Source organism: Culex quinquefasciatus, chromosome 3, assembly GCF_015732765.1.
Source record: "Culex quinquefasciatus strain JHB chromosome 3, VPISU_Cqui_1.0_pri_paternal, whole genome shotgun sequence".
Lineage (NCBI taxonomy): Eukaryota > Metazoa > Arthropoda > Insecta > Diptera > Culicidae > Culex > Culex quinquefasciatus.
The window spans coordinates 197,369,045-197,383,081 of record NC_051863.1 but is presented as its reverse complement, the minus strand read 5'-3'; the positions used below and the strand labels follow the sequence as shown (position 1 = coordinate 197,383,081).

Genomic DNA, 14,037 nt, shown 5'->3' with positions numbered 1-14,037 from the left:
TGCACCACTTGGTCCAATTATTGCCACTTTAAACCGACGTTTTGTTATACAGTGGACTCTCTCGTTGTCGATATTGAAGCTGAAGGGACCGTCAAGAGCGGGATTTATCAAATTATAGAACGAAAAATCAAAGCAATCTATTTGCGGGAACTGAAAAAATTATTGACAGCTGGAGCAATATTGATATCGAGAAGATCGACAGCCAGAGAGTCCACTGTATGACCTTGGTCACCCTTATAAATATTTTTTTCAAAAAAATCCAGGAATTTTCCCATACATTTGCTTGAAAAGAAAACAGGAAAAATAAGATGTTTTCTCCAGCTCCACAATATAACTAGGAAATGATGAATGCTTTTGAAGTTTCTGTATACAGCCCACACAGAGGACTTACTATTTTTCGAGTTCTGTTACCCTTTTTATTTCAATTTTGGATTGATGATTGCCTATTTAATTACAAATTACATTTTTACAGTATTTCATTACCGCCATTTTAGCCACCATCTTGGATTTAAAATTTCTTTTGCATAGTTTAGGGGTTCTACATAAGCTAAACAATCAAAAATAAGACATCAAAATTTATTTTTGTGATTCAATTATTCAAAAATTCGATTATCCAAGGCATTCAAAAAATAGGGTCTGGGCTGTCGTACTTTTTCGATTAGATATTTTATTTTACATCTCTTACTTACAGGAAAACTTAAAAAATCATCGACTTTTTCCACAATTTCAGACAAGTTGGCAGCACTGTCAAATGGAATTCGTTCAACTTGTGCCATAGCTAAAAAAATGTCGGTTTTGTCACCTTAAGTTTATCCAAAAAACGAGGATTCTTTTAAATTGGTTATTTTGTGCTTTTTTTGAAAAAAATAGATTTTACCTACAACTTTGCCAAAGACTCCAAATCGATCCGAAAATCTATTTTCAAGTTACTGATTTTAAAAAATTTTAATAGCATTCTTATATTTACAACTTCCAAAATTGAATGATGCCTGTATAAACAAATTAATGATGCAAAATGTTTTCTTCCGGTGTTTCAGTGATTTGTTCAGTATGAAAAAATATGCAATCTGGGCAGGCCTACTTCGTTCTGTTTACCGCAAATCTGATTCCTGTACAAAAATTCAAATAACTGGTCAACAATTTAAACTTTTAACTTTTCTTCTTCCCAGGACCCACTATGCGAGGTCATCACGATGGAGACCATCTCGACGTACAAGGGCCACAAACCAGACCGTACCGTGGTCTTCAAGGAGAAGTTCGATCTCAGCGGCAACGACATGACCAAATCGCTGTCCACCAGCAAGCTAATGGGATCGCCGCGTCTCTCGATCAGCCCGCTGCGCACAGTTTTGACCACGACAACCGAGCTGGAGCAGGCGGGCAAGAGTGACCGAAACAACAACAACACGTCCCCGTTGGTCACCACGGGTCAGTCGTTGTTCAAGGATCAGGTACGCCACAAATCGCTGGACAGGGCTGGGAACAACAATGTGAGCAACGGGTACATTTCGACGACGCCAAAACCAACCCGGTGCTCCAAGAGTCCCTCGATCAGCAACCTGCGCACCAAGTCCCCATCGTTGTCCGCGTCACAGAGTTCGCTTCGCAGGTCGATCTTCAACGATTTTGAGCTCGAATGCTTGAAGGCACACAACGAATACCGGTCGAAGCACGGCGTCCTGCCAATGAAGATGAACAAACGCCTTTGTCGGTACGCGGAAGAGTGGGCCAAAGTGATCGCTGCGCGTGGCGTTCTGGTCCACCGGAGCAACTCCCAGTACGGGGAGAACATCTTCTGCTCGTGGAGCTCGCCGAACGCGAACGTCGTCATTACCGGGCGGGAACCGGTAGAGAACTGGTACAGCGAGGAACCGACGCACGTGTACGGGAAGGAACCGGCCACGCTCAAGACTGGCCACTTTACGCAGGTCGTGTGGCGAGACAGTCGTGAGTTGGGGGTTGGAGTAGCTAGGAATAGGTGGGTCAAAGTAGGCTCTTTTTGCCACTCGGTACTGACGATAGCTTGGATTTTCTTCCAGATCTGGTCAGGTGTTTGTCGTGGCCAACTACGATCCACCGGGAAACTACATCGGGAGTTTCGCGAAGAACGTGGCCCCGCCGGGCGGGTTTGAGATACCAAAGATTATTGTGGACAGGCCGCTGGTCGACGACTGCAAGGTGATTACGCCCAAGCCGGAGAAGCACGTGCGCATCGTGGACGAAAACGATCCGGACCAGTTTGACGAGTTTTCGCGCGCGATGCTGCGGCATCACAACGAGTACCGGCGCCGGCACGGAGCTCCGGACTTGGTGTGAGTTTTGGGGACCTTTTTGGGTTCAGGAAACAAACTTGACACTTGGGTCGTTTTCCAGGTTACACAAGGAACCCCTCCGGGATGCGCAGCAGTGGGCGGAGATCCTCGCCCGGGATGACCGCTTCACGTACCGTCAGAACTCCAAGTACGGCGAGAATCTGTACTGTTTGTGGTCTTCCGATCGGCACGCCAAACCCAACCCGAGGGACGTTTGCCGGTCCTGGTACGAAGAGGTCAAGCAGTACGCGTTCGCGGTTGAGCCGCGGGGCGTCATCAAGGGAGGCCAGTTTACGCAGATGGTCTGGAAGGGAACGCGCGAGTTGGGCGTTGGCGTTGGCCAAACCCGCAGCGGCAAGGTCATCGTGGTTTGTACGTACTACCCGCGGGGCAACGTGCTCGGCCAGTTTGTGGCCAATGTGCAGAAGAAGACGATTTAAAACCTTCCGTCAGGAAAACACATACACACTAGAGAAGCCTTAATACGATCAATCTTTGACACTTTTTTCCCCCACTCACAAAAATCTCGACGATCCTCGTAGATAAAAGTTATATACTTGTAAGTCAATCCACAAAGCAAATCATATAAAATCCGTACAACAAGCAAGCCTTTAATCGCAGTAGCTACCGCAGGAGAATTCGATTCGACACATCAAAGCAACCTGAGAAGAGATGCCTTTACAGCTCCGTTTTGAAGCTCCTCCTCCTCCTTCCATGCTTCACCGCCTACTGCTGCGATAGTGGTAGGGCGGGTGGTGAAGTGCACGTGCACCACGTTACAAAAAGCACCTCAGCAAGCCATAATAAGCAAGAAAGCGCACCCGATTTCGAATCTCTTCATGAACACGTTGTTGCTATAAATGTAGAGGAGCTGAACCGAGAGAGAGAGGAGTGATTGAGAGAGGAGAGAATTGCTTATTTTTGTACATCCAACAAGTCACAGTGTTTTGTAGAGCTTTTGATACCGTTCGTTGTAGCTTTTCCGGTTTGCTATAAAATAATGCTGGCAAAAAAAGTAACGCACAGGGAGTTATGCAGAGTAAGCATTTCACACCGGGTTTTAAACATTTATTCACGTTTCAAGCAAAGTTTTGTAATAATCTTACCCATTTTTTTAGGCGATAAAGCGACATATTTGGCTTCCTTGATGTAAATTTTTGTATCAAAATTGACTTAAAAATTGAAAAAAAAAACACGTTAACTTGACTTACAAAGAAACAAATATGCGATATATTACGTAAAAGTATTGATCAGAAATCATCGTACAACATTAATTGGTAGATAAGAGTTACAGACTATTTATAAAATTGTACATTTACTTCAACGCCATCATAGTTGTGTCATTTTCGATAAAAAGCAAGTTCGAGCAAGATTAAAATAAAATGTTTTTCAATATGCAACGCGCTGTTTTCACTTTCGTGGTCGAATATCACTGTCAACTTAGAAATCTTAATTACAATTTTCTACAATTCTGTACGAATCATAATGATAAAGGGTCAATCTACACCAATTTGCTACGATGTGGGATACTTTTTTGATCTTCTTCCTGAAATTAAATCGAAAACACAAATAATTAAATTTTTCAATGTAAATAAAACCAAAACTAAAACTCATCTGTTCTCATTATTTTTGGATGGGAATTTGTGTGGCATTTTTTTTTGTGTGGCAATGCTTACTTCTTTGCTCATATTTTAATTTTTGTGATTTATATTATAAACTAAATATTTAATTTAAACGGAACTGTGTTAGTTTGAGAAGATCGTTAAAAAATGAAAAATATTATAAATATCAAAAGGTATAAACACAAAATAAATCCCCTCAAAATTAAAAACGCTTGGTTTGTACTAGTGCGTCCATCCCGGGAATTCCCGGGAGAAAAATCCTGGGATTTTTCCAAAACCGGGAATTCCCGAATCCCGGGATTTTTCCAAAACCGGGAATTCCCGAATCCCGGGATTTTTCCAAAACCGGGAATTCCCGAATCCCGGGATTTTTTAAATTTTGTCCCGCTAATTCCCGAAATTGAAAACAAATCAAATTTTGGTTTGGAAATTCAGATTTGGTTGTGGAAATAGATGAATAGTTTAATACTTAGTACTTGATAAGAATTTTAAAGCATTCTTATTTGTATTCGGCATGTATCAGCATTAATTTGGCTTGCTAGGGAAAATTGCTGAAAATTTAGTTTACAGATCCGCCTTGCGCTTTCAATATTTTCTATTAAATTTTATTTATTTAAAAAAGTAAGGAATTTAGACTGCTGTTTTATCCATTTTTTACATAATGTTCTGATTGTTTTGATTGATTTTAATTACAACAGGGATATTACACAACAATAAGTACACTGATTTCCAAATTTATTGCTCTAAAATCTCCTGTATCTATTCAGACTGCAGTCTCGGTTATCTCCAGTTGGCGGTAGTGACATAGGGATAATTTTTAAAATATGTTTTAATATAAAACATAAAATTCTAAACTTATCTAAAGTGTTGTTGTTTTAGACAGTTTAAATGAAATTGTTTAAGCTTTTGTAGTAATGTTATATAAATAAATAAAAAAGAAATATATATAAAATTGCGGTTCCAAAGCACATCAAAGAGCGATTTTTAATGTATTTTAAGCTATCTTAAAAACTGCTGTCCTTGTTAAGATTGAAGTGTAAATTATCACCAATTATTTTTCCCGTTTCCCGGGAATTTCATAACCCGGGAAAATTGGACGCCCTAGTTTGTACCATGTTCTGAAAAATCGACCATTTCATCGATAATTGCTAGATGTTTCTTTCTTGATATTTATCTTTAATACAAAAATTTGCTTTTTAACTTCTTAAACACAGAGCTTTTAGATGTTAAATGTATAAATTTAGGCAAAACACCACTCGAATAACAAAAAAAATAAATAAATAAATAAATAAATAAATGTTAGGGAAACCAATAAAAACATGATTTTAGGACAAAATATTATGTTTACATATTCGCAAACTTCTCGAGCAGACGGAAATAACTTGGGAATAACATTTTTTGATATATGAAAATACTAGGCCAATAACAGTTTATGCTATTTATAACAAGATTTGTTATTCGTCGTTAGGATTTTTTTGGCTTTCAACCAATAATAGACCAATAACAAATTTTGTTATGATAACATTAACTGTTATTGAACTTTTGTGTAATAAATGATTTTTCATGAAATTCCATATCACTTTTTGTTATTTTAACAATATTTGTTATTGAAATGGCATGAATTTTGCCTTCCTCACCGAGGTAAGACTATAATCCTGCTCTAAAAATGAACTTTGTATAAAAACGTCGTAGACCCACCTTCATGTATACATATCGACTCAGAATCGAAAACTGAACAAATGTCTTTGTGTATGTGTGTGTGTATGTATGTGTGTGACCAACAAACTAGCTTATGTTTCTCGGCACTGGCTGAACCGATTTGACCCGAACCTGTTGCATTCGACTTGGTTTAGGGTCCCATAGATCGAGTTTTATACAGATTGAAGTTTCGATAAGTAGTTCAAAAGTTATGTATAAAAATGTGTTTTCACATATATCCGGATCTCACTTAAATGTATGTAAACTATGTCCGGGTCCATCATCCGACCCATCGTTGGATAGGTTATCAAAAGACCTTTCCAACGAGCCTAAAACATTGATGATCTGGCAACCCTGTCTCGAGGTATGGCCACTTAAGTGATATTTATGTATTTATAAATTTTTGGCCGATTTTAGCGTGACGTACTTTATGGATGAAGCCTTGCTGCTAGCAGGAACAAGTTTAAATCGGATTAAATCATAAAAAGTTATTTTTTCACTTATGTCCCTTATGAAGATATATTTGCCATTAATGCCAACCATTACCAACATCAGGCCAGATCTTCGTCGGAAGATTTTGTTGTAAATTGCTGATATCTCTGCTAACATTTTAAATATATCTCACGCATAATCTATCTATTTGTCCCGTCCGTGTGGATCAATCGGACCGCGCACTGGACTCACAATCTAGAGGTAGTTGGTTCGAATCCCGCGGCGGGCGCTCTAAAATTCTAAATGTAAATATGGGTATCCGGCGCCGTCGCTCCGTACCGTACTCAAACACTTAGGAGCCCAGGGCGGCGAAGTCTTTGTAGTTAAAAGGAAGACACTATAGTGGTTGGTACTAGCAATGGTGGCCGACAGTTATAAGGTCAACTTCGTTTTTTAATCTATTGAAATAAAGGCAAAAATCGTTAATTTCTATAAATCCGTAATAACATTTGAATAGGGTGAATCCGTAGATGTAAACTACCAGCTCTACACCCAGAACTGGGCATCGGCATACGAGAGAATAAAGAGCACGATTCGGTAGTAAAATGGTACTGTGTGCGGACTGAGAGGATAAATCCCGAAATTACCGAGAGTACTTTACTCATGGGTTCATCTTCAAAAAAAGTTCATCCATAAAAAAAAGTGCCGGTACCGAGACTCGAACCCAAGACCTTCGGCATATTGAACCGTGCCTTTGCCGTATGGGCACCGCGGTTCGGTGACAAAGTGGCGGTCATGTGTCCATATAAGCCACTCAATAGGATGAACTGTTCCAATGAACGGATGAACACGCGAGAGGACTATACTCTCGCAATATAGCACTTTCCTCACGTTTTTTTTCGTGAGGACTATCCTCTCGTTCTTTATCTTTGGGTGTAGTGACAGTTCACGTTGAGTAAGATAGGGATAGGCTGCTTGTTTACATCTGAGGTTTTGCCCTATTGAAAAGTTAATACGGAAATATAGTTTTTATTGCAATATTTTATATTACTGTCCAGATTTGACTATCCGAAGGCCTTGGTACAATTTCACTTCGGATAATCGAATCATGAAAAAATGTATTTTTATTCGTGTTTTTTATAATTTATTTTTTACATTATGTCTAGTTTATACATCCAGCACATTGTGTTCTCGGGCTGTAGACGATACACTAACAAGCTAAAATCATAGGAATCCTTCATCTCCAAGAATAATGAGGTTTGACTCTTGGAAAATCCGTACCTCTATACTGGGGAATTCTGGTTCCTTTGGAAGAAATCAAAACAAAACAGGTTAATCTGCTGAACCTATTCGCGTTCGTTATAAAAAGCCGCGAACCCAACTCTCTCCACAATCAGTCGCAATCAATCTTCTCTACAATGTGGTCTAACGTCGTCGTCGCCCTCGTCTTGTTTTGCGGTGGCATTGCTGCAGTTGCATCGTCCTCCGACGGTGGCGGCTCGGTTCGTTTCGCGGTGGACTTTTTCAAGCGTGCTTACACCGCTCGGCAGAACGCGATCCTCGCCCCGATCGCCATCCGGAGTGGTCTCGCGATGATGCACCACGTGGCCACCCCGGACGCGGCACGGATCTTGCGCGATGGTTTGTATCTGCCAGCGGATGGGTTGGGAGTGATCGAGCAGACGAACTGGGCGATGAGTCGTGTTAACGAGCGGAAGAGAATGTTGGAGATGTTGTCCAGGGTGTATCTGCCGGACGCGCCGCTTAATCCGGAGTTGGTTGCCCATTTGAGGGACAATTTTGGGACTGGTTCGGAGATAGTGAATTTTGCTGAGGGAAGCGAGGTCGCTGAGCGCGTCAACTCGTGGGTCAACGAATCTAGCAGGGGAATGATTCCGGAGTTTTTGAAGGCTGACGAGCTCTCCGGAGATGTGACTTCGCTGCTGATCAACGTGATGGTTATGAACGCCTCTTGGGGGTTCTTCGATGAGAAGAAAACGAAGAAGCAGACGTTCCACTTTTTGGACGGAGATCACAAAGTGGACATGATGAAGGTGGATGGAACGCTTCCCCGAATGTATCTGGAGGATCTCATGACGGATGCGATCAAGCTATCCTACGGATGGCGTTCAGATCTCTCGATGGTTATTCTATTGCCGAGGAAAGAGGTTGACCTTGAGCACGTTATCAAGCACTTCACTGCCGATCACTATAAACAGCTGGTTTAGCTTGATAATGAGGACAAATGGTATGGAAATATACGGCTGGGAGTTCCACGGTTCAAGATCGAGCAAAAATTGGACGCGAAAGCGACCCTCGAAAAGATGGGACTTGGGGAACTTTTCGACCAGGAAGCGTTCCAGGTGCTTGCGACGAGGTTGTCCAAACTGGGACAGGTCAAACAGTCGGCTTTTATCAAGGTGGACGAGAAGGGGACGCAAGCTGCGGCAGCTGCTGGTGAGTAATTAAGCTCTATAAAGATACACTAAAACCCCCGATTACGCTCAGGCGTTACGCTTTGTATTTCGTCGATTTCTCTGAAACGACGCAACATTTTTGCAATCTTTTTAAAGCAATTTATACGTCTTGTGCAGATCTACAAATTGATTTTAAAAGATTGTAGAAACATTACACTGTTTTCGAGAAATCAACCTAACAAAAAGCGTAACGCCTGAGCGTAATCGGGGGTTTTAGTGTAGCTCAAAATCAAATTTAAATGTCTTTTCAGCAATTCAATCATACCTGATATCTGGATCGTGGGATGTCGACGTAGATCGGCCATTTATGTACATCGTTCGCAAGGAATCGACGAAGGATATTCTGTTCATTGGGCACTACTCCAATTACGAGGGATAAATCAAGATTCGTTCGTCTAGCCTACTTTGACCTCAATCTAGTGATAGTGATATTACACGTTGAATAAAACTACTTCAGTTTGATCATAAGATTTTAGAAATTACTTATTTGTTTTATTTAAAATTTAGAAACAAAATTCTCTGCCATTCTTCCACTTGTCCATGATAAATGCTTTTCTCTGTTTATCTCTTTGAGTGTGTGTGTGCCTGTAGGTGAGGGATTTTTAAGGTAGCTTCTGGACATCACTACACAGTATTCGATTTCTGTCAACTACTCTACTCGCTAAGACATGTGTGGTGAAGATGAAAAATGGTATCTTTAGCGTAAATTAGAACCTGGAAAAAGAAATCTTCAAAAAAGAATCGACCTCTATCCAGTTTGTCTAGTTAGGTGCAGTATTGTGTGTGTGTGTGATTTATTTATATCTGAGCGTTCAAGTACTTTTATCTTACAAAAATGATACCATCACGGTTTCCGTCTAGTTACAAAAACTCTGCTGCGAAACTGCGGTCCCTCTTCCACTTGTCACTTCGCGCGCTGACCAGTTTCTGAATTAGTTTTTTGTTTATTATTTCTGTAAGTGTGTCAGTTTTGTGTTGTGTCATTTCTAAGGCCTTTTATAGTTTCTTTGTTTCCTTCAAGTTGTGTGTTAAGTTTAATATTTTATTATTATAGCTTTAATTTGATGAATTTTTCATATATCTTACATGGTCGCTAACTGCTAGAGTACTAAACGAGAATTTCTACCTTTATTTTTTTTATCTGACCTAGGGTGTAACGATGCGTGTTTAAATTTTGTTCTTGTTGTTAGTTACTTCAATTACATATCTATTACCACTATCAGTAACCTACCAGATCGATTGATAAACTCCACCTTCCCGTTTCGTGTTTGTGAACCGGCGATGCTCCGTTCGTTCGAAATTTTAATGTAAAGCGTTTACAGTATACCAAAGCGTTTGTTTTGTTTCTTGATTCTTTTTTTTTTATTTCACGTTTTAGTTTGAAACGACAACGAAACTGAAGAAGCATTCATTCAATGTGGTTGAATTCGTTATAAAAATCGAACGAAATTTGATTGATTCTTGATTCCTAAACATCATTTTGCTAGTGTTACTTCTTAAGGAGACTATTTACACTATTTACAGAGTTAAAGTAGATTTTTAAAGTCGTCAACGGTACAGTTTATAAACTCTTGATAAGGCTCGTTATAAAATAATCAAAAACGGAAACAGAGTTAAGTTCAGGTGATAACTATCTTTTTTCCGAAACAGCAGACGAATAACAATTGTTTTATCGCTGGCCCTTGTTCAATCTCTTTGGGGCAGCGTCGAAGATGTTTGATTTAGAGCTTTAAAATCTGATATAAAAATATCTGAAGTACAAACAGTGTTTAATTCCTCGGGAAAGTTTTCGCAACAGTCACCTGTGCCAATGCTGATGGCATAAGTTTGGTTTTTTGTAGGACTTGTTTGATATCACTTTTGTTGGTTTATTAGAATAAACTTTTTCCTTATAAACTTTTAAAGACGTGGAACTACAATGGTACGAAAATATGACGCTATTTTTTGTAGGTTTTTCTGCAAATTCGTGCGTATAAATTTTCAAATCTTCTATTTTAACACAAAAGCTACTTTGGACCACTTGGTAGATTTTCATTATGTTTCATTTGGTTTGGTTTATTCTTTGATAATGATTACGGTTATTTTTCTCGAATGAAAAGGTTCTGGGTTTAAAGCTGATAAATTACTACTTGTTTACCACTATTTTACTCGTACCTGACTCATATTTACATAGTTACACTACGAAAGGTTGTATCGGGGAACGATTGATGACAGTTTTGACCAATTTTAAAATTAACCCAAATGAACCAAATAAAGTATGCATGAATAAAATAAAAAGTCAATTGTATGCCTCCTTGAAAGATGTCACAACTGATGGAGAATAAAATTTGTTCTGATGTTATGGGAATATTTTAAGCCAATTTCACACAAATTCAATAAAGGTCGAGTCTTGAATAGGTCTATAATTTATAAAGACACAGTATTTCAGGACAGTGTTGCCAGATCAACAAAATCGTCGGAAATGTCTTCATATACGTATCGAAAAATGAACAGAAAAGCGCTTCTTGAAGTAATTTTGTTAAGGCTATAAAAGGTATCATTCCCGGTCGGCCATTGACACATTATTCATACCATCAGATTGTGTAATCAGATCTTCATAATTCAGGGCACTACTTTTGATAGGATTTTGAATACCTTTCTAAGAATGTATAACATGGTAAATTTTCTTACAAAAACCACCCTTATTAAATCTTCTACCTTTTTGTTAAAATCGTTGTTTAAGGATAACTTTTGGAGTACTTTACTAAACTTTTAATTTTTCAATAGCGAATTTTGGGACCCCCCAAATCGGATTGAATGAAACCAAAACCGACAAAATCGGTTGATCCAGAGCCGAGATAATCCAGTGCAATTTGTTTGATCAACATCTCACCACACACAGACATTTGCTCAGAATTTGATTCTGAGTCGATATGTATGCGTGAAGATGAGTCTAGGACAGGGGTGCTCAAAGTTTTTGAAGGCCGGGCCAAATTTGAAGCTCAAATGAGCTTGCGGGCCAAATTCACAAAAAAAGGTTATAAAAAATTAATTACGTTATTTTAATTTAAAAGATTTGATATCTGTTATTTAAAAAAATTAATGTCAATTCAAAATAATAGAAACCTCAAAATTACGGTTTTCTATCGGTAATGTTGATTTTATTGTTTCAGGTATTTGAAAAAAAGTTTTTAGCTGAATGTAAATGTGTTTTTTTAATGTTAGAAAATGTTTAACGCTTCCATATAATTAAACTGCAATCATTGTTTTCAGAAAAAATAAGATTAAAATAAACATTTCAGCGAAAATTAACCAAAGTTCAAATTATTTTCAATAAAGCCAAACATGCTCAAATGATTCTAAATGCAAGAAATACATATTTAATTAATTTCAGCTGATTGCACCTAAATTTAATTTTTTTTATGTTTTGAAGGTTTTTGAAAATATATTTTTGCTCCTGGTTTTTCAAGCCAATTTTCAAATAATGGTCAATCAGATTCGTTATCTAACTGTAATGAGTTCGAATCCCGAAGGAAGTGCAATGTAAGTTTGAGGGTTTGGGTCAGTGTCATTATGACTTGCAAATTAATAAAGAAAACTTATATTTTTGAAACGATTACAGAATTCTACCTAAGTCAAATTTGAACGTTTTTTTATATTTCTAGAAATGTTTGATGAAAGTTTTGATGATATTTACTAGTTTCACTTACATTGAAACGTGTAAAATTGTTTTAATTATAAAATATTTTGAACAAATTATTTGTATCCTAAAGTAGGGATCAAAATACTGATAAATCCAAGGTTATTTTATCATCAAAAAATAAAAAAAGATTAGCATAAAAAAGTTTAAAATCAACCTTAATTTTGAAAAAGTGCTAAATTGACCACTTGCCCGTTGACCACTTAGCCATTTCACATGATCATTCAAAATGGGTTCGCGGGCCAAAAAATATCACTTCGCGGGCCACTATTGGCCCGCGGGCCATACTTTGGTCACCCCTGGTCTAGGAGGTCAAATTAAGAATTTTAACGCCTTGGATACAAGTTTTAGTATAAAAAATATGATAATTATTTTTCACAAAATTCTGCCCGTCAAAACTATCTCTAAAAAATATATATTGAAATTACAAGCCTAGGTTTCAACATTTGCATGAAAAAAGTGTTTTAAAATACATTTTACACGCACGCGTCTAGTTGCTTATCAATCATTAGTTTTCAATTATCGAGATATTGAGGGATTTTTTTCGCGAAAAAAAAAACCCTTTTGTGGGACTGTACGCTGGTATTTCATGAAAATTTAAAATGTTTTCAAAGAAGTTCATACATGCGAAATATGATTATAAACGCAGGAAAATGCATTTTAACTGGTTTTCAGTTGATTAAACTCTATTTTTCTTTAAAATTTTGAAGTTTTTCGAATTTTTTTCTTTGCCCCTGATTATTCAGGCCGATTTTGAGGGGCGACATAAACTTTGAAAAATATTTGCAACGGCCTTACTGAATTCAGCTGAATTTACTGAAATCTGCACTACTGAAAATTTAAGTCAATTAACCCTTTCAGGCCTGATGGGTCATATATGACCCATACCGAAATTCGGTTGTATAAAATCACACAATGCTCAAAACATATAACATTGTTCAGCAAAGTTGTAATTTATGAGTTTCTCTACCTAGGAAAAAATGTTTGAGTGGTTGTTAATGGCCATTTTGACGACCTAGAACATCCTGAAAACCTGAAATTTGGAAACTTCAGAAAATGTTGAAGATAATTCAGGTTTACAACGATTTTTCAAAGCAAATGAAATTAGTTATTACCAGTCACATCCTCACGACCATTTGGGACCACTTCGATCCCTTTGGATCTCTTTTGAGATGATCTAGGTCCTCCAAAGTGTCCTAGAATACAGATCATGGAGTCTACCGCCGTAACAACACGATTCTACCAAGTTTCCGATCATGGTTCATATTCAGTGATGTCCCTGGGACCCTTTGGCAACACCATGAGCTATGTGGATCACTTTTGGGATGTTCTGGGTCCTCCAAAGTGTCCTGGAATACAGATCTTGGAGTCTACCGCCGTAACAACACGATTCTACCAAGTTTCCGATTATGGTTCATATTCAGTGATGTCCCTGGAACCTTTTGGCAACCTTCTGAGCTATGTGGATCACTTTTGGGATGATCTGGGTCCTCCAAAGTGTCCTGAAATACAGATCTTGGAGTCTACCGCCGTAACAACACGATTCTACCAAGTTTCCGATTATAGTTCATATTCAGTGATGTCCCTGGGACCCTTTGGCAACACTATGAGCTATGTGGATCACTTTTGGGATGTTCTGGGTCCTCAAAGTGTCCTGGAATACAGATCTTGGAGTCTACCGCCGTAACAACACGATTCTACAAGTTTCCGATCATGGTTCATATTCAGTGATGTCCCTGGGACCCGTTGGCAACACTATGAGCTATGTGGATCACTTTGGGATGATCTGGGCCCTCCAAGTGTCCTGGAATACAGAT

The 14,037-nt window shown here is 38.5% G+C and overlaps 3 protein-coding genes across 7 annotated transcripts in view; all 3 read left to right on the top strand.

Moving 5' to 3' along the window:
* Positions 1-3,712, top strand: part of LOC6031134 — a 34,603-nt gene extending 30,891 nt beyond the window's left edge. For all 5 annotated transcript variants that reach the window (XM_038266200.1, XM_038266201.1, XM_038266203.1 and 2 more), the window contains 3 exons: positions 1,170-1,978; positions 2,040-2,312; positions 2,374-3,712. In XM_038266200.1, coding sequence (XP_038122128.1) covers positions 1,170-1,978; positions 2,040-2,312; positions 2,374-2,752 — 1,461 coding nt within the window. In that variant the 3' untranslated portion in view covers positions 2,753-3,712. The remainder of the gene's footprint in view (positions 1-1,169; positions 1,979-2,039; positions 2,313-2,373) is intronic.
* A 3,759-nt stretch (positions 3,713-7,471) lies between these two features.
* On the top strand, positions 7,472-8,340 carry LOC119770088 (leukocyte elastase inhibitor-like). The gene has a single exon (XM_038264293.1). The coding sequence runs from the start codon at positions 7,483-7,485 to the stop codon at positions 8,290-8,292; it is 810 nt and encodes a 269-aa protein (XP_038120221.1). The 5' UTR covers positions 7,472-7,482; the 3' UTR covers positions 8,293-8,340.
* On the top strand, positions 8,296-9,020 carry LOC6031135 (leukocyte elastase inhibitor; the record flags this gene model as incomplete). The annotated part of the gene is made up of 2 exons (XM_001841927.2): positions 8,296-8,521; positions 8,793-9,020. Coding segments are annotated over 2 exons (354 nt in total), but the record flags the coding sequence as incomplete, so codon positions are not given.
* Between the last annotated feature and the right edge of the window lie 5,017 nt (positions 9,021-14,037).

Coding starts and splice junctions, on each gene's coding strand:
- LOC119770088 (XM_038264293.1), top strand. CDS start 7,483: ATGTGGTCTAACGTCGTCGTCGCCCTCGTCTTGTTTTGCGGTGGCATT.